Below are 21,119 nucleotides of genomic sequence, written 5' to 3' on the forward strand. Positions count from 1 at the left end.
AGATTTTAAAATTCATTCATTCATTTTGATTTATTAATGGGTTCTATTCATGCACTTCAAGCTTCCTCACCGTTTATTTATGAGGGGTACCCCGGTATTAAAACAAGCTCTTAACGTTACTGTTCAACCAAAAGTAATTGTAATTTACTACGAGCTGCACTTACGTAAAAGGTGATGGAAATCAAATACCGAGTGATAATATTCATTTGAACAATTATTCTAGTTTTTTCTACTAATGGTTGAACTCAATTTCTTCTTGTAGTTCCTCCATGGGTGTGTATTTACATATCTAAAAATATGGGTTTTCATTTTTCTTCTACTTCAGATTTCCAATATTTACTATTCATGAAATTTAATTTTTTAATAGTATGTATTGTCCACCCTCATTAAATCTTATTCTTTTTAATTAAAATGTTGTCCTTTGAAACAATGAAAGGTCGTTTGTGTTATTGCAGCCAGATTTGTTGTTCATGATCCAGCCTCTGTTGGTCCTTGGCCAGCCTCCTTCTCACTGCGCCTGACTGCTGATGATGACCCTTACACATTAACCAGTGAAGGATAGGAGCCGGGTAGTAATACACTTAGAGGTTTTGTGTCAATCATGGTTTATTTAGCACACATACAGGCTTTAGTCATCCTGAGGATCGCCGTTCAAATTTCCGCAGAGTCCCGTGGCTCGCCCGCGGTGTGTTACTGGCTGTTCAACATCGACTGCGCCTCCGGTGTAGTATATGAAGACTGCAGTGCGGCGCGAGTACGCCATGACGAGGTCTCCCAACTTCCAAACCCTGGAACGAAACACGGCTGTCATAAAAGGGCATATGAAGTAGGTACGATGGAGGAAAAGGACGACTCATTACCTGATGGCGTAGTAGGGGTCATCCGCTGGATATTGCACGCCCTTCTCCAGAGAGATGGCTTTACCGTTGATAGAGGCGCCGTCACGGGACAGCTCTAGAGTTACTCCATCGTTTACGAGCTTCAGTACCTGAAATATTTGAGGTGATAATCGTGTATCCTTGTTTTATGGAGTAGTTGCAGTAACAGAGAGAAGGCATCACTTACCATAGGCTTAGAGCCACCTTGACTTTTCGTGAAGGCAGAAAACCTGTTGGGGTCTCCGGCAAGACCAGCTACGAGAACATAATCAGATCCTTGCTTGTGGGGGACTGTGGCGTTGTCAGGAGTGTACACGTTCTCCGGGTTCACGAAGCAGGGTTCTGTGAACACATTGTGTGGCGAATGAACACTACGTTAAGTGACAGGATACTCACTAGAAACATAACTTGTCTCAACACTGTGTGGCAAATGAATACCACATTAAGTGACAGGATGCTCACTAGAAATACCACTTATCTCAACATTGTGTGGAAAATGAACACTACGTTAAGTGACAGGATGCTCACTAGAAATACCACTTATCTCAACATTGTGTGGAAAATGAACACTGCGTTAAGTGACAGGATGCTCACTAGAAATACACCTTGTCTCAACATTGTGTGGAAAATGAACACTGCGTTAAGTGGCAGGATACTCACTAGAAATACACCTTGTCTCAACATTGTGTGGAAAATGAACACTACGTTAAGTGGCAGGATACTCACTAGAAATACCAGTTGTCTCAACATTGTGTGGAAAATGAACACTACGTTAAGTGACAGGATACTCACTAGAAATACCACTTATCTCAACATTGTGTGGAAAATGAACACTACGTTAAGTGACAGGATACTCACTAGAAATACACCTTGTCTCAACATTGTGTGGAAAATGAACACTGCGTTAAGTGGCAGGATACTCACTAGAAATACACCTTGTCTCAACATTGTATGTCAAATAAACACTACGTTAAGTGACAGGATACTCACTAGAAATACCAGTTGTCTCAACATTGTGTGGAAAATGAACACTGCGTTAAGTGACAGGATACTCACTAGAAATACACCTTGTCTCAACATTGTATGTCAAATAAACACTACGTTAAGTGACAGGATACTCACTAGAAATACCAGTTGTCTCAACATTGTGTGGAAAATGAACACTACGTTAAGTGACAGGATACTCACTAGAAATACCAGTTGTCTCAACATTGTGTGGAAAATGAACACTACGTTAAGTGACAGGATACTCACTAGAAATACACCTTGTCTCAACATTGTGTGGAAAATGAACACTGCGTTAAGTGGCAGGATACTCACTAGAAATACACCTTGTCTCAACATTGTGTGGGTAGTGAACACTACGTTAAGTGACAGGATACTCACTAGAAATACCAGTTGTCTCAATGAGCAAGTGGAAGCGTGAGTAGTGAGTGTTGTCGAACGCTGGGTTGTAGTCATCAGCGCTGCTGGCACCTGTCGGCACCTCCACATATGCGTACCGGCGGCGCGGAGTGCTCACGATCATGTCGACAGTGGGTTTGTAGGCGGAGTACTTGAGCACGAGCTCTGCTGTGCCGGGTTCCTTGAGGTTGCCTTCTGGTAGCAGCTGGTAGTGTGGTGCAAGCGCCGAACGGTAGAGCTCCTCGATATAGGAGACGATGTACTCAACGTGTGGTGGCAGCTTGCTGTGGCTCACACTGTAAGTCAATTTGCGCGTCGTCGTCAGCAAGATGGATCCAATGTAACAGGCCTGTGTGTTGGGCACGAAGTCAGAGTTCTGCCACTCCGACTTTTTCTTATCCTCCTTGCACTGGCCATAGGGCCAATCATCGCCCTCTGCTCTCTGCTTCTGCTCGTCCGTTATCTCACCCTTCACGTTGACGGTAACACTCACGCTGTCGGAAGGGCAGACACCATCCTCGTCCACTTCGAACGACCCTATGGTGATGCTGGCCTTCGAGTCCACCTGTTCGTTACCCCAGCCGAAGGCCAGTGCGTCCTGCTGCCGGGCGGGATACTTCTTGGTCAGCAACCAGCACCACTGTGAAGGGAAATGATGAGTTAGTTACCATCTTACATGTCAGTCATGGTCTGTATTGACCCGCATATTCACCTTCGAGTCGGGCTTGTTTTGCCGGTAGTTGGCCAGCTGAAGAGCGACTGTGTTGTCCTCGTTGCCCGCCGTAGTTGTGATGTCCAGTTTTATATCGGTCTTGCGAATAGCGTCCCCATTATTGCCTTTCAGCACCCACAGGCCGACAATCCGCAGCTTCACTCCTTGTAGCACGATGTTGCCACCCGGAATCTCTCCGCCCGTCATCTTCATGGAGAACTCCACCTGCCCCACAGCAGAATGCAAGTTGAGAACACAATCTTGGATCAACTGTAACTGGATATGGAAGTATGTGTACCTGTGATCCTTGACCGATTTCTGGGTCTGGAAGTACACGTGTCAGGAAGCCGCACTGGCCGCTAGCAGGTGACTGCTCGTTGTACATCAACATGTGGTTCAGTCCGATGAGCATCTGCATTTTGGGATCGTCGCTAATGAGCAAGAACAAAGTCATCAGGTGACCAGTCATCTAGGGTACATTTTAATGTTTAACTTGAAAGAGACACCTGTTACTTACTGCGAGTTCATTTGGCTAGCGTCAAAGAAGCGACGAATCAGTTTCTTCAGTGAGGGAAGATTAATTTGCCTTTCGCAAGCGAACACCTTCACATCAGCGATGAGTCCAGTTCCGGGAATCTTGGCATGTGCTATCACCATCTACAAAGACAAGGACGTGAACTTGTCTCAGGACTACCCAACAGACAATCCATTAGTGCACTCACATCACTAGAGCTAAGTTGTTGTCAGGACTACCCAACAAACAATCCAGTAGTGTACTCACATCACTAGAGCTAAGTTGTCTCAGAACTACCTAACAGACAATCCAGTAGTGTACTCATATCACTAGACCTAAGTTGTCTCAGGACTAGCTAACAGAGTACTCACAATAATGCGGCTAACTTGTTCTCAGGATGGTAATATAGCAGTGTACCCACAACACTAGAACTAACTTGTTCTCAGGACGGTAATCTTGTAATATACTCACATCACTAGAGCTAACTTGCCTCAGGACTACCTAACAGAGCAGTCACAAAACTGTTGCTAACTTGTTCTCAGAACGGTAATCTAGCAGTGTACTCACAACACTAGAGCTAACTTGTTCTCAGGACGGTGATCTTGCGGTGTACTCACATCACTAGAGCTAACTCTTGTAGTGTACTCACGTCGCTAGAACTAACTTGTCTCAGGACGGTAATTTGGTAGTGTGCTCACATCGCTAGAGCTAACTTGTCTCAGGACGGTAATTTGGTAGTGTGCTCACATCGCCACAGCTAACTTGTCTCAGGACGGTAATTTGGTAGTGTACTCACATCGCTAGAGCTAACTTGTCTCAGGACGGTAATTTGGTAGTGTGCTCACATCGCTAGAGCTAACTTGTCTCAGGACGGTAATTTGGTAGTGTACTCACATCGCTAGAGCTAACTCTTGTAGTGTACTCACGTCGCTAGAACTAACTTGTCTCAGGACGGTAATTTGGTAGTGTGCTCACATCGCTAGAGCTAACTTGTCTCAGGACGGTAATTTGGTAGTGTGCTCACATCGCTAGAGCTAACTTGTCTCAGGACGGTAATTTGGTAGTGTGCTCACATCGCCACAGCTAACTTGTCTCAGGACGGTAATTTGGTAGTGTACTCACATCGCTAGAGCTAACTTGTCTCAGGACGGTAATTTGGTAGTGTGCTCACATCGCTAGAGCTAACTTGTCTCAAGACGGTAATTTGGTAGTGTACTCACATCACTAGAGCTAACTCTTGTAGTGTACTCACGTCGCTAGAGCTAACTCTTGTAGTGTACTCACGTCGCTAGAGCTAACTTGTCTCAGGACGGTAATTTGGTAGTGTGCTCACATCGCTAGAGCTAACTTGTCTCAGGACGGTAATTTGGTAGTGTACTCACATCACTTGTAGTGTACTCACGTCGCTAGAGCTAACTTGTCTCAGGACGGTAATTTGGTAGTGTACTCACATCGCTAGAGCTAACTCTTGTAGTGTACTCACGTCGCTAGAACTAACTTGTCTCAGGACGGTAATTTGGTAGTGTACTCACATCGCTAGAGCTAACTCTTGTAGTGTACTCACGTCGCTAGAACTAACTTGTCTCAGGACGGTAATTTGGTAGTGTACTCACATCGCTAGAGCTAACTTGTCTCAGGACGGTAATTTGGTAGTGTACTCACATCACTAGAGCTAACTCTTGTAGTGTACTCACGTCGCTAGAGCTAACTCATGTAGTGTACTCACGTCGCTAGAGCTAACTTGTCTCAGGACGGTAATTTGGTAGTGTACTCACAACACTAGAGCTAACTTGTTCTCAGGACGGTGATCTTGCGGTGTACTCACATCACTAGAGCTAACTCTTGTAGTGTACTCACGTCGTTGAGATGGCGAGCGCCTCTCGTCACCGGCACCACTCTCCTGCAGGCAGCGCACGATGCACCGAGCAGGTTGTTGTTGATCCCCTCCTCGTACACGAACGTCTGGCTCTGGGTAAACCACCGGCTGCCGATGGTGGCATTCAACTCTTCGACACCTGGATAAGAAGTGATGAGTGAACACAAAGTCTCCACGTTCTGGATTAGCTGGGAGGGTAATTTATAATATTCCACCTACCGTGAGGATGCCCCACAACAAACTTCACCCCCCTGTCGTCACGCTCAACTCCGACACGTACGGGTACCTGGGCGTCGTTGGCAGTGAACCTCTGAACGCCGTGCCAGGCGCCGGCCACAGGGTTGAAGATGGCTGTGCGGCTCACGCTGAGGGACGACCTCCTGCGGGACAGAAACTGGTTGTGACGGGCTTCTTGCGCTGCACTTGGTGAATGGGTGGATGACTACGTACCTGAAGATAGTTTCCAACGTGAAGCCGTTCTCCACTTTGGTGTTTCCCGTTATTGTCAGGATACTTGGAGTGTGCTTGCTGAAAGTGAGAGGAACACCCAGGTCTGTCGGCACGTGTACTTCCGTCGACAAGGGCAAGTCGACCCGGTGCAGGTTCATGTTTTGGATGATGTTCTTGAACTCCTTTAGTCTGAGGGGAACTGCAACAGGACACACCATCTCTGATTCTGATCACTCAAATGAAGCAGTGAAACAAGTCACTATGTGATGTACTCACTCTCATTTTGAAGCGCACGGTCCAGCACGGTATTGTTGAGGTAGAGCGAGTAGATAGCTTGGTCGTGTTTGTAGACCAAGAGTTCAATGTGGATTGGCTTGTCCAGCTTCATCTGAACGTCAGACACCTTGCGAATGATATCGTCAGCTGACACTGCTTCATGTCGGCGCAGGAGTCCCATCACATCCAGCTTGGCGGGTGCCTTGGTAGGTTCCACATCACTCCGACCAGTGATTTCCGAAAGAACCTGCCCCAGGCCTTCCATCTTGAGGTAGACCTGTACAAAGTACATGTGTTTTAGCATGGTTGGCCCAGTGTTATACTGCTGCATCAACGGGTCTTCTCTGTACTCACCGAAAAGGGATTTCGAATGTATCCGGAGCTGGTATCATGTAAAGAAGCGTAGAGGACGCTGGGGAAGCCTGTAGCATGATCAGCCAAAATTTGAAGGCGAATCGCCTTGCCGAAGCCATACGTGTTGTCAGTGAAGTCGTACATTTCCATGCCTGTGCCCCAGTGGTCGACCTTGGGGTACGGAGTGAAGCGCAGCAAGCGAGTGGCGAACTCTGACCTGTAAAAAGCGTGTCAGAACTGAACTGGCAACTGGTAAAGAACATTATAGTGAACTTTGCCTTGTACTCACGAGCGCCCGAAGCAGGGATTGGTGGTCATCGTCTTCGCCTTGAGCAGCTTGTAGTACAATTTGTAGAGGTGGATTTCATTGATGTTCTTCGCCATGTACGAGTGTATTGTCATCAAGTGGTCCATGGAGGAGGCGGACTCCATCAGAGCTGTCAGAGCAGATGCCCTCAGCTGAAGGTGTCTCTGGGGGTCGATGAGGATAGGCCAGAAGATACGGTAGGCCTAAGACAAGGAATGTTATTGTTAGTTCACGCCACATCATGTGGAGTATCTATGACCAGAAGTATCTATGACGGACCTTATTGTAATTGTGTAGGACGTTCCTGAATGTGTACCATGCTGCCAAGTGCTGGACGTGACGATTGAAGTCTCCCCCCTCGAGCGTCAGAACTTCAAGGACGTCGGCGGCCTTACCAACCCTCATGTTGTCCAGACCCTGCAGGTACACGAGCTGGGTGGCGAAGTCGTCCTTGGCATCTGGAAACAAGTATTGTTACTGTTAATGTTATCATAACATACACCAGCATTAATAGTAGTCTTATTCCAGAACTCACCAAGCGCACGCCGGAAGTACAGTTGGGCGTATTTATCAACGGTGCGGGTTCGGAACTCTGCATTAGTGTTGTCCTTGGTCGTTTTATAGACAAGAGTAGCAAAACTCAGGATTGCTACGTGTCGAAGTTGCTCGGGATATTCGTCGTTCAAGTTGATCAGTTCCTGAAAGTAATACGTAAGAAAATTAGGCAGAGAGAAACCGCAGCTGAAAGTTAGGATTTGTTCACCATTTTGGGACTTACCTCCATCTCCTGCAGCAACTTCTCAGAGGGATGCCGGACGTTGAAGGCGAGAGATTGCAGCATTTCCTGTGCAGTCCATGTCTTAACCTTGTGTTTGCGAATCAAGTTGCGAACAGTTATGGTGGCGGCATGAGTTCCCACCTGCGGCAGGAGCTTCACAAACAGATCCCTGCGCACAAGAAAACGTTCATAGAAACAGAGAGATCTCACTCAACGGAGCCTAGCAGACACCTTTCTTACCGTTTGGCGATGTCCCAATCGGAGGCGGCCTGGCTGAGTTGGGTGTAGATGGAGGAGAGTCCCTCCAGTCCCATGCGGCCGAGTACAATACTGATGTATCGGTCAAGAAGGGCGGATCGCTTGAAGTCGGGAAGAACGGTGTCAACGTGAGCCTCCTCTTGGTACTCCAAGATGTCGTCCAGCATGGAGACAGCCTGAAGTGAGAACACACACATCTCGTGTAGTGGAGATAGTCTGAAGTAAGAACACACACATCTCGTGTAGTGGAGATAGTCTGAAGTAAGAACACACGCATCTCGTGTAGTGGAGATAGTCTGAAGTGAGAACACACACATCTCGTGTAGTGGAGATAGTCTGAAGTAAGAACACATCACGTGTAGTGGAGATAGTCTGAAGTAAGAACACACACATCTCGTGTAGTGGAGATAGTCTGAAGTAAGAACAGTGTGTTACGTATCGTGTAGTGGAGATAGTCTGGAGTAAGAACAGTGTGTTACGTATCGTGTAGTGGAGATAGTCTGAAGTAAGAACACATCTTGTGTAGTGGAGACAGTCTGAAGTAAGAACACATCTCGTGTAGTGGAGACAGTCTGAAGTAAGAACACATCTCGTGTAGTGGAGATAGTCTGAAGTAAGGACACATCTCGTGTAGTGGAGATAGTGTGACCACTCACCTTGGTTACGAGGGCTTCTCCGTCCACTTTGACGCGCCCTTGACTCCAGTCCATGCCAGTCCCCAGGAGGTTGTCTGGCTCAGGATGGCTGTATCTGAGATCTTGAACTTCTTGTTGGTCGTTGAGAACCAGCTTCTGTTCCACAGACACGGTCTTCTCGAGATGTAGTTTCTGCCTGCATCAAACAAATCATTGCGGTCTTTAATGCATTGATTCGTAAATTTCACCCCATTGTAGCCTTACGGCACGAGTTTATTCATGTTCCTTTTCCTTACAATCTACTAAACCTGCGATAATATAATTGAATAGGATACCTTTGCATGTTTTATTATTATTATTATTATTATTATTATTATTATTATTATTATTGTTTGTTTGTCCAGCCCTTGTCCCGTTTCCCTACGGGGTCGGGTATGAGGTGAGATGAATTTGTCGTGGCGGTTTTTTTTTTTTATGACCGGATGCCCTTCCTGACGTCAACCTCATCAGAGGAGTTAATGAGAGATGAAATGAATGACGTGATATATGATAGTAGGGAGAGGGTGAAACCCGGTGCCGGCACATAGCCTACTCCTGTCGAATAGCACCAAGGGGTCTGCTCAAGGCTTAACGTCCCCATCCGACGGACGAATCACCATCAACAGCGTCATATGCCCTCACTCCATATGAGCACTGCGGAGAGGTTTGGAATTTAATCCAGGCTTTTGGCACGCAATCTAGTGATTAGAAATTGTATACCACCACCTCCCCTACCCTGCCGGCCAACATTCTGATGGTGAAAATTTTTTCGACCAACGGGACTCGAACCGGCTAACCTCGGTGTTAGACCGTTTTAGACTTCAGCGCCTTAACGATCATGGCCACCAGGCGGGCTATTATTATTATTATTATTATTATTATTATTATTATTATACACATATCTACATTATACACATTTCCACCTAACTGAATTCCTCCCTTCAGATCCAACCAAAGCAATAATTGCACTTATCCTTAACGAAAGAAGCAGAAAGGATTGCAACAACTATCGAGCTATCTCATTGAACAGTATATCAGGCAAAATGTTCACTGGCTTCTTGGAAGGGAAGGTGCGATCAGTGGTTGAAAGGAAGTTGGATGAAAACCAGTGTGGTTTCAGACCACAGAGGGGCTGTCAGGATGAGATTTTCAGTTGCGCCAGGTAATTGCTACGAGTGGAACAGACAGTTATGTTTATGGTTCGTAGAAGTAGAGAAGGCATATGACAGATTACCGAGGAAAAACATGTTCGTTGTACTGGGGGACTGTGGGATTAAGGGTAGATTATTAAAAAGGCTTTTATGTTGACAATTGTCCATCTAGTCACCTCAGTAGTTTGGGATTAGCCTCTGCACCGTCGGGCCACAAGCCCAAGTAGGGTTTTAATCTCTGATTTCAAGGAACGCATGTTTCCGCCTCCATACATTTTTCATTTTTCGGCCACTAATTGAACCTGTTGTTTTCCACAAAGGCCTCGAGAATGGGTACTCGGTACTGCTGTGTTATTTTCTCCATGAAAACTTAAAAGACAACTAATACGGTCTTGTAAATTGTAGGTTGTGCCTAGAGAGGCGCTGAAGGTGTACATCTTATTGGTTTGGAACGCAGTTTCCTAGGTAAAATTCTAGTGCAAAGACGCTCTCCCTATTAATATAGTAGATGTGTATGGTGCCTCTGGAAGGCCGTAACTTGTAACATTTGGAGCAAAAGGTGCTCTGGAAAATGGTGTATTTTCAATATCCGGTAACAGAAATTGGGAGGTTTGTCTCCTTAATTATTGTGCGAATGAAACCCTAGCGCTCGAGTATCATTGTTAGGTTGAGAGCTTTAAGCTCTGCTTGTTAAGAGACTATTTGCTGTTTTGGGGTTTTTTTCCTACCGTGCATCTAAGCTAAGAAGCTAGTGTTGTACCTGATATCCTGTTCTGTTGCTGTGTATGCTCAAGGAGCTCATCACCCACTGTCTCAGGAAACTAAAAATATCCTGAAAATTCCGTTCTGTATGCTGCCATAATTAATATCTTCCATAATCACGTTATTAAATAATTGTGTCAAATTCATTTTTTTCATAATTACGAAGAAAAGTCATTGAGCTTTAGAAACAAACTAAACTCACTCGATCTTGAGATAGCCCAGGTCGCTGTTGGCCCTCAGAGGTTCGTAGCCTACGATGAGCTCGGAGCTGATGTTCGTCAGGACCGGAGCATCTCCGAGCTTAATGCGGTACACTCTCTTGTAGAGTGATGAAATGGCGTTCTGCAACAATCACATCGTACCCTCATTGATTGATTGATTGATTGATTGATTGATTGATTGATTGATTGATTGATTGATTGATTGATTGATTGATTGATTGATTGATTGATTGATTGATTGATTGATTGATTGATTGATTGATTGATTGATTGATTGATTGATTGATTGATTGATTGATTGATTGATTGATTGATTGATTGATTGATTGATTGATTGATTACCTCTTTGTGCTGGTGGCCACAGCCGTGGAACTCGGCGTTGGTGAACACCTTCAGCGGGTAGTCCTTGCAGGTGGCTGGGTTCACGGTCTTGGTCACAGTGTTGTAGTGCCCGTCGCCAATGAAGGAGTAGGCCACGTCGCAAGTGCCGAACAGCGAGTCCTGAATAAAGGAGCTAGTGTTCACTCTATGTTACAGCAGCTGTAAGTGGCATGTCCGCCGTTTATTTTACTGACTCACCTCCTCGCCCCAGAATGCGCTTGGTGTGTCCATCCTCAAGCGCTGACTCAGATCGATTTGCAAGAGGCTGGCCAAGCCCTTCTTCATGTTGAGCACCCAGTGTGGGTCCGACGTCTCCGTGAAGAGCTTCTTGACCTGCAGCGAGACACGGAGGTGTTACACGAGGTCGGCTAAGGTCAGGTCAGGTTACAACACAGCAACACGTACGTACCTTGCCATCTTTGTATTGGATACGGAAGACCGACGTCAAGGCGGCGGCATCCTCAGGTGCGGGCAGGGATGCGGACTGCTGCGACTCGGGAAGTTCTCCATTATAGAGCCGGTGCCTGACGTCGCCGAGCTGTAAGAAAAGGCTCTTGTAGGGGGCAGCCAATAACCTTGCACTTGTTCAGAGAAGAGTTCTGATATCTCACCTTGACTACGGCGTCCTCACCGTCGGCCTGAACACGCAGTTTGCCATAGATGGTGTACCTGGAGCCGAAGTGGGTTGGTGTTACTTGCGCCGCGCGGACATCTGCCGAGTAGTCGTAGATGAGCTCCTGTCCCAGCGGCCAGATACCTGGAGGAGGAGCCGAGCTTGAGCACAGGTCAGAGCAGAGTACACGAGGACAAGAGTAGGGCAGCTGTACTTACCATCGGCCGACACGGAGCTCAGCACCAGCAAGCCTGCAACACAACAACACACATTTCACTTTAGTTCCCACATTTTCGTCATTGGAAAACATACGAAATGCGATCTGCCGGGAGTAAGAACTAGTTCATTTGAACGGCTCGTTTATTTAAAACATAAAACCACTGGCCCTTGTGGAGTTGTGGCCAGCTGGGCCCTCCTAAAGCGCATGTTCGAGTCCGGTCGTAGGCAAGATCACACTTAGTGAACTCCACGGAGACAGGTGACTGTATAGTCCTTACTTGGAATCCATTCCGAAAATAATAGTAATAATAGTGCGCAATCCGGCACCTTTGTATGCGTTCCACCGATAGTGGGACAGGTACGCGAGAAGGCAGTATAGACACGATAAGTAAATACAACACGTGAAAACGGTGAGAGCACATCTATCCGCCGGAAGGGGTGACGTGCACCTCAGCGTCTCCGGAAATCACGGCTGCTCAACCAGTTCTACTGTGAAATATGGTCACGAGGAATGGACGTCGCCACAATTGAAAGTCGAGCGTTAAAGGACGTTCCACTTGGACAACTGCATCATCCCAAATGACGGGATATGACTGCTTAGCTCTTCCCTCTGCGAACACATTTCCTCTGGCCCGCACAGCAAGTGCCGCTCCTTCGTAACACTGACTCAACTAAAAGGAAAACTCTTTACATTGAGACAAAATTACGCTTCAGATTATGACTGACGCCGAGAAGACGAATGTTTTCGTTATTTTCACCATCATATCTCCGTACAAACAGCGTACGATTCGTTAAAAAGACTTGTGGAGCATTCTCCTCCGTAGTATATTGCTTTTTGTTAGATTTGTACAAGACCTGTATTTCTGAAACTTCAGACAGACTGTTAGGAAGCCGTTATGGTTAAAAACCAAGCCCCTCAATCCATTATTAGGCGCTCAGAAACTGTGTTTCGTTTGAAATGTTCACACTCTCACAATGGCACCCACTCATCAGATACCTTCCTTCGAGCAAGTGGACTTGAACAACGAGAGGAATGGTAATGAGGTTTCCGAAAGTGATCATAACTCTGAAAATTCTGAGGAAGAAGAGGCAGTGTTTGATTCGTTTTAGGGAAGGGTGGAATTACCAACTGGGGCCTCCATGGTCCCGCTACAAAGGTTCGAACCCGGAAAACAAAATTTGCAAAGGTTTACAGGAGAGATGCCGAAAGCAACAGAAGTGACGACTGCGGACAGGCGGGGGCATTCGTATTGCGACGTTAGAGGTGAAATTGTTGGATCGTCGCAAGACGGACCGAAGCGAAAGCATTTGCCAAGTATGTTTTCATTAATCAAGAACGAAAGTTAGAGGTTCGAAGGCGATCAGATACCGCCCTAGTTCTAACCATAAACGACGCCAGCTAGCGATCCGCCGAAGTTCCTCCGATGACTCGGCGGGCGGCTCCCGGGAAACCAAAGCTTTTGGGTTCCGGGGGAAGTATGGTTCCAAAGCTGAAACTTAAAGGGATTGACGGAAGGGCACCACCAGGAGTGGAGCCTGCGGCTTAATTTGACTCAACACGGGAAACCTCACCAGGCCCGGACACCGGGAGGATTGGCAGATTGAGAGCTCTTTCTTGATTCGGTGGGTGGTGGTGCATGGCCGTTCTTAGTTGGTGGAGCGATTTGTCTGGTTAATTCCGATAACGAATGAGACTCTAGCCTGCTAAATAGTCGCATCCGGTATCCGTTCGTGCTACCGGCGACAACACATCTTCTTAGAGGGACAGGCGGCACGAGATTGAGCAATAACAGGTCTGTGATGCCGCACGCGCGCTAGCGTGTCCTCCTAGTCCGAAAGGACCGGCCAAACCCGTTTTCCTATTATGCAGTTGTACTCTATCAGACAACAACCCAGCATTTCACGTGCCGCGCACCATTTCTAATAGAAAAACTCTCTTCAGACACACCCCAATGGAGGTGAGCTGCTTGTACCATTTCAACCACACACCACATTTCTGGCAGTACCGGGAACCGAACCCGCGTTCCCGAGGACACAGCTAATAGCATTAACCATTATGTTACGGATTTCTAATGAGACTACTTAATTAATATTTGGCGGTGATGGCTAGAAAGTCATGACTTCCTTGCTATTCAGGAACATTCCAATGTTTTCCGGTAATTGCTGATCCATACATGCCTCAAGCGATCGCTGCCAATACTCAGACCATGAGCGGCCTGCGCTAACTATCCTACTGCACAGTCTGTTAACATGATATTTCGAGTTTTAAAATTCTTCCTTTCTTTCTTTCTTTCTTTCTTTCTTTCTTTCTTTCTTTCTTTCTTTCTTTCTTTCTTTCTTTCTTTCTTAATGTGTTTAACCTGCTGGGTTTGTTTTTCCGTCGCACTCAGCGGGGTATCCCACCTCTACCAACTCAAGGGCAGTGTGCTGGAGCGTGAGACTTTGGGTCGGGGGAAAAAGGACTAGTACCTCACCTGCTATGCTGAACGGGGGCCTTGTGGGAAGATTGGAAGGGATACACAATGAAGAGGGAAGGAATTGGCCGTGGCCTTGAGTTACGTAACATCCGGGCATTTGCGTGGAGGAGAAGGGGGAAACCATCGAATGCCACTTCGAGAGTGGCTGAGGTTGGAATCGAACCCACCTCTACTCACTTGACCTCCCGAGGCTGAGTGGACCCCGTTCCAGCCCTCGTACCACTTTTCAAATTCCGTGGCAGAGCCGGGAATCGAACCCGGACCTCTGAAGGTGGCAGCTAATCAAGCTAACCACTACACACCAGAGGCGGACTAAAATCAAATTAAGGTGAAAAATTCCTCAATTTATTTACTCTCATGAGAACTATGAAACATGACTTGTTGCCTTAACTTCGAAGTGGTGGACAATTTCCACTGTTCAGCACCCAATGAAAGGAAATTACGCCCGAAATGATTAAGCTTTCCTTTCTAGAAACTTAAGACATATGCTGACATACGAGGTAGTAGCACCTCACTCCATGTTGTAAACTTGGTAATGACACGCTCAGATACCAGAGATATTGTGGAATATGAGTACAAAAATATATTCATGTCTTTAAGTTACATGGACCAGCTTGATAACAGATAATCGCAACGTGTTATTAATGTGAAACCAGCTTCTGCGTAACGGTGTGGAGATCGACATGGACATCGCTACAACTCACACTCTCGCATGTAAAGCACTCGACACTGGTGAAATATCACTATATCAATTATCTAAGTAAATAATATTTTATCAAGCAATACGAATAGGTTCACCATTTAGAATTTTAAAAAGGTCATTCGTAACCTCAGACCCATTCTCAAAATGCTGTATGCATAACTTCGCTGTTACGCTTCCCTACTCATTAACATCTAACACAAAAAAAGCATTCAGCATTTCGGCATTGGGTTTTATTAGTCAAAAACATGCCAGTGGTTCGTGGTGTGGGTTACTGTAGTCACGTCCTAGATCGTGAACCATGGGAAACGGCTGAGTGGCCTAGTAAGTGGTCCTGAGTATCGGGTACCAGTTGCTACCGAATGGGTGTAGACATCTCAGACATATTCTGAGTCATGGCCCTTCTTGTGCTCAGGCGGCTAGGACTATACAATCCACCGGTGGTCCATAACCTTTACGAGGAGAGATCCTCACTTGGACTATGTGTAAGTAAGGTAGCGTCCTACTTCATGAATTTACCGAACTCGGAACATTTTAAGCAAGCCTCGGACCTACGGGAGTAAAGGAGTCCCACTCCCATTTGACAGGCGAGGGACTTGCTGAACGAAATGGAATTCGATGGGGACCTATGTATATTCACGGGGCTTGTGGAAGAAAGAAAATAGAGCTGGCTGAGTCAGCAAGGAGGATGCGCTAGGAGCAAGTGATATTCAGGTAAGAGGAGATAATGAGGGTATTAAAAAGGGAAGGGCATAGTGCGGGGTTGTCTCCTCATCAGGAATACCACTAAACGCAACATAGTTTTTTTTAGGCACGTAAATTAATGGATGATGTGGGTATATTTGACACTTGGAGGAATTAGGACGAGAATTGTCTCAGTGTATTCACCATGTGAGGTTGCAGATGAGAATGAAGTTGATAAGTTTTATGAAGCATTGAGATACATCGTGGTCAGGATCAACAGCAAGGATAGGATGGACGATTTCAATGCGAGAGTTGGAAATAGAACTGAAGGATACGAAAGGGCGATTGGTAAATTTGGGAAAGATATGGAAGCTAATGGAAATGGTAAGCGTTTGCTGGACTTCTGTGCTAGTATGGGTTTAGCAGTTACAAATACATTCTTCAAGCATAAGCCCATTCACCGCTACACATGGGAGGCTAGGGGTACCAGATCCATAATAGACTATATCTAAACCGTCTTCGAATTGAGGAAATCTGTTAGGAATGAACGGGTTTTTCGGGGATTTTTCGATAATACAGACCACTATCTGATCTGTAGTGAACTAAGTATCTCTAGGCCTAGGATAGAGAAAGTTAAATCTGTCTACAAACGAATAAGGGTAGAAAATCCCCAGGACGAAGAAATTAGACAGAAGTACATGGATATGATTAGTGAAAAATTTCGAACAGTAGACAGTAAACAGGTTCAGGATATAGAAAGAGAATGGGTGGCATACAGGGATGCTGTAGAAGAAACAGCAGGTGAATGCCTAGAAACAACTGTGTGTAAAGATGTGAAAAAGCATACTTCTTGGTGGAATGATGAAGTGAGAGAAGCTTGTAAACGTAAAAAGGAAGCTTATCAGAAATGATTCCAAAGAAGGGCCGATGCGGATAGGGAAATATATGTAGATGAAAGAAACAGAGCGAAACAAATAGTTGTTGAATCCAAAAAGAATTCATGGGAATATTTTGGTAATAACCTGGAAAGGCTAGGTCAAGCATCAGGGAAACCTTGCTGGCAGTAATATAAAATCTTAGGAAGGAAAGGCAAAAGGAAAAGAACAGTGGTTTTGGGTAATTCAGGCGAACTCGTAATAGATCCTAGGGAATCACTGCACAGGTGGAGGGAATATTTTGAAAATCTCCTCAACGTAAATGGAAATCATCCTGGTGGTGTCGCGAACAACGAGCACATGGGGAGGAGGAAAATGATGTTGGGGAAATTATGCTTGAGGAAGTGGAAAGGATGGTAAATAAACTCCATTTTCATAAAGCAGCAGGAATAGATTAAATTAGACCTGAAATGGTGAAGTGTAGTGGGAAGGCAGGGATGAAATGGCTTCATAGAGTAGTAAAATTGGCATGGAGTGTTGGTAAGGTACCTTCAGGTTGGACAAAAGCAGTAATTGCACCTATCTATAAGCAAGGGAACAGGAAGGATTGTAACATACAGTATATCCCTCGAGGTATCTCATTCATTATTATACCAGACAAAGTATTCACTGGCGTCTTGAAAGGGAGAGTGCGATCAGTGGTTGAGAGGAAGTTGGATGAAAACCAGTGTGGTTTCAGACCACAGAGAGGCTGTCAGGATCAGATTTTCAGTATGCGCCAGGTAATTAAAAAATGCTACAAGAGGAATAGTCAGTTGTGTTTATGTTTCGTAGATCTAGAGATAGCATATGATAGGGTACCGAGGGAAAAGATGTTCGCCATACTGGGGGACTATGGAATTAAGTGTAGATTATAAAAATCAATCAAAGGCATTTATGTTGACAATTGGGCTGCAGTCAGAATTGATGGTCGAATGAGTTCTTGGTTCAGGGTACTTACAGGGGTTAGACAAGGCTGTAATCTCTCACGTTTACGGTTCGTAATTTACATAGATCATCTGCTGAAAGGTATAAAGTGGCAGGGAGGAATTGAAGCAGGTGGAAATGTAGTAAGCAGACTGGTGTTTTCTGACGACTTCGTCTTAATGGCAGATTGTGCCGAAAGCCTGAAGTGTAATATCTCGGAACTTGAAAAGAGGTGCAGTGCATGGTATGAAAATTAGCCTTTCGAAGACTGAATTGATGTCAGTTGGTAAGAAATTCAACAGAACTGAATGTCAGATTAGTGATACATAGCTGGAAAAGGTTGATAATTTCAAGTATTTAGGGCTGGTTTACACGGGTAGAGTAGCGAGGCGAGTAGAGTAGATAGTAGAGTAGCCATGTTACTCTACTCTCCACTGTCTGGTAGAGTTGACACTTGTATCGTTCATACGGGAGTAGAGTCATACAGTAGAGTAGAGTACAGTAGTAGCACCATGTCAAGACGCAAGCACATCGTAACGAAGAGTTTAAAGACATTTTCAAACATATTAATGCAAGAGGTTAGTGAAGCGTTAGAAGAAGCTAGTGAGGACAGAAGGGAATGGGTAAGAGGCTGGCTTAGGAGAGATACACTCGGGGCATCAACATTAATTCTGAGAGAACTTGCGACACAGTATAAAGAAGAATACATAAAGTGTATGAAATTGACGCCTGATAACTTTCAGACAGTGTTAGATGCTATAACACAAATTCAAAGACACGACACAGTGATGAGAAATGCAATAACACCGAGATTTAAGCTTGAGGTGACTCTGAAGTTCTTGGCCAATGATAATAGCCATCAGTACACTGTAAATCACGCTGGTGTAAGCCTAATTTGTAGTAGCTTCTTTGCCATAAATACCCCAATTACTGATCTATTTATATAATTCGTTTGTTTGTTGCTTGTACGGCCCAGGTGTAGAGATTAAGTTTCAAGACCTGACATTGTACTGTAAACAATAATTATTTTGGATATTCCAAACAAAATATGAAAATTATTCTATTTGTTGTGGACATTACTGTTATTGCTTAAAATGAATGGCATTGTCAAGTGATACGAGGTAGAAGATCCCTATGTATGTTATTAATATGATTAAAGTACACAGTCCTGCATCATTGTCTAACTTAAACACGTCGAGACACATGATGAACACGCTGTGTAACACTGAAACTTGAGAAATCTTCATCTGAAGGGACAATCCAGCTGACACTTGTTTATATTTGTTGTTGCATCTTCGAAACTATTATAGGTTTAGGTATTTTTTAAATCCTTCTTCCATCGAAAAGAGGGAGGTCTGTTCTCCATTATAGGACAATACACCTGCATGTGTTTGACCTCCAAATGTTACGTTGTGGCTTTCTTTATTGATCTGCTCACCCTCCAGGGTTGATTTTTCCCTCGGACTCAGCGAGGGACCTACCTCTACCGCCTCAAGGGCAGTGTCCTGGAGCATGAGACATTGGATCGGTGGATACAACTGGTGAGGACGACCAGTATCTCGCCCAGGCGGTGTCACCTGCTATGCTGAACAGGGGCCCTGGTGGGGAATGGGAAGATTGGAAGGGATAGACAAGAGGGAAGGAAGAAGCCGTGGCCTTAAGTTAGGTACCATCTCGGCATTTGCCTGAAGGAGAAGCGGAAAACCACGGAAAACCACTTCCAGGATGGCTGAGGTGGGAATCGAGCCCACCTCTACTGAGTTGACCTCCCGAGGCTGAGTGGACCCCATTCCAGCCCTCGTACTACTTTTCAAATTTCGTGGCAGAGTCGGGAATCGAATCCGGGCCTCCGGGGGTGGCAGCTCATCACAGTAACCACACCACAGAGGCGGACGGCTTTCAATATTATACTTTACTAAACCACTTAAGAGAGGGAGTGTAGATGTTCCATAAACATTCTTTTTTCACTGTTAGTTCTACAAATGTACATGTTTCTTCTTATGTACACTTGATTTTGCCACCAAATAAACGATTACATAAAATCAATTTCATGGTCCGTATCGCACGTCAATAGATTCACAATTAAGTATTTATTATTCTCCACCTAGTCGATACAATGATTGCTTAAGGCAATTTAATGGTTAAAAGTGGTACATGTTTCGTATTTTATCAACATCTTCAGCCACATAACACTGTTTAGATGAAAAATACATAAAATTGACGAAGTAATGCTTAAGAGGAAGAGGAAAATAATAAATACTTAATTGTGAACCAAATAAACGCACAAAAATGCTCAGTTTACTCAGCGGAATACCGTCAGTACACACATGGAAATAGGCGAATGACGCGCCAACTGAAAAATCGAGCGTCCTCGGCCTTCTCCGGCAGCTCTCGGAGCTCGGTACCGGTGGAGGGGGTAGGATAGTGGTAGAGTTACTTTACTACAGCGGAAACCCACTCTACTCTACTCTACTTGCTACTATCCGAGTCGTTTACACGATGCTAGTAGCTCTACTATCCACTCTACTCCCCTCGCTACTCTACCCGTGTAAACCAGCCCTTAGGTTGTGTGTTCTCCCAGGATGGTAATATAGTAAGTGAGATTGAATCAAGGTGCAGTAAAGCTAAGGCAGTGAGCTCGCAGTTGCGATCAACAGTATTCCGTAAGAAGGGAGTCAGCTCCGAGACGAAAATATCTTTACATCGGTCTGTTTTCAGAAAACTTTGCTTTACGGGAGGGAAAGCTGGGTGGACTCAGGATACCTTCCTAATAATTTAAAAGTAACAGTCATGAAAGTAGCGAGAATGATTGGTGGTACAAGCAGGAGGGATCAATGGCAGGAAGGTACTCGGAATGAGGAGATAAAGGCTAAGTTAGGAATGAACTCCATGGATGAAGATGTGCACATAAACCAGCTTCGGTGGTGTTTTCATGTGAGGCGAATGGAGGAGGATAGGTTACCTAGGAGGATAATGGACTCTGTTATGGAGAATAAGAGAAGATGATGATGGTTACACTCAGTTTCTAACGATTTAAAGGTAAGATTTATAGAACTAAATGAGGCCACAGCACAAGTTGCAAATAAAGGATTGTGGCGACGTTTAGTAAATTCACGGAGGCTTGCAGACTGAACGCTGAAAGGCTTAATGGTCTATGATGATAATGTACGTATGTACAATTTGCCAAAGAAAAACCGAAGACGAACTGCGCACCTCATGCGAGGGAGCGAGTCCTAGCTTTACAAGATAAGTAATGTGAAGTACTGACCTATGAAGAATACCGCCATGGTCCAGCAGCTGTCACTGACTGCTCAGCGCCGGCAGGCCTTATATAGTGCCTCGCGGTCATGACCTAGTCTTATCACAGCCAGACGTGATCACGCAGTCCGGAGTGGTGTGTGCTCTTCCTATCTCACCTTGTACCGTCCCAAAAGTTAACATATGTGAGAGTTATTCCCTAATAGCTCCCACTTCCAGCACTTTCGTCCCTGATTAATGGACAGTTTATAAATTCAGTCGAAAATCTTCTAAAAATTATTTTTTAAACAGCATTCCGAGATGCGTTCTTTCACTACACAAAGACACATTT

At 45.2% G+C, this 21,119-nt stretch overlaps 1 protein-coding gene across 1 annotated transcript; it reads right to left on the bottom strand.

The window, feature by feature from the left end:
• Positions 1–588: 588 nt before the first annotated feature.
• LOC136883175 (vitellogenin-3) lies at positions 589–20,823 on the bottom strand. Its single transcript, XM_068229744.1, has 25 exons — positions 20,799–20,823; positions 11,828–11,860; positions 11,608–11,753; positions 11,406–11,534; positions 11,195–11,329; positions 10,958–11,116; positions 10,597–10,736; positions 8,464–8,638; positions 7,790–7,983; positions 7,550–7,718; positions 7,307–7,469; positions 7,051–7,229; positions 6,754–6,974; positions 6,465–6,681; positions 6,111–6,387; positions 5,835–6,033; positions 5,604–5,764; positions 5,366–5,523; positions 3,512–3,651; positions 3,293–3,425; positions 2,995–3,219; positions 2,265–2,922; positions 1,066–1,220; positions 861–988; positions 589–788 (listed from the first exon to the last, which is right to left on the bottom strand). The coding sequence occupies exons 1-25, from the start codon at positions 20,815–20,817 to the stop codon at positions 629–631; spliced, it is 4,473 nt and encodes a 1,490-aa protein (XP_068085845.1). The 5' UTR covers positions 20,818–20,823; the 3' UTR covers positions 589–628.
• Positions 20,824–21,119: the final 296 nt, after the last annotated feature.

This window comes from Anabrus simplex, chromosome 11, assembly GCF_040414725.1.
Source record: "Anabrus simplex isolate iqAnaSimp1 chromosome 11, ASM4041472v1, whole genome shotgun sequence".
Classification (NCBI taxonomy): Eukaryota; Metazoa; Arthropoda; class Insecta; order Orthoptera; family Tettigoniidae; genus Anabrus; species Anabrus simplex.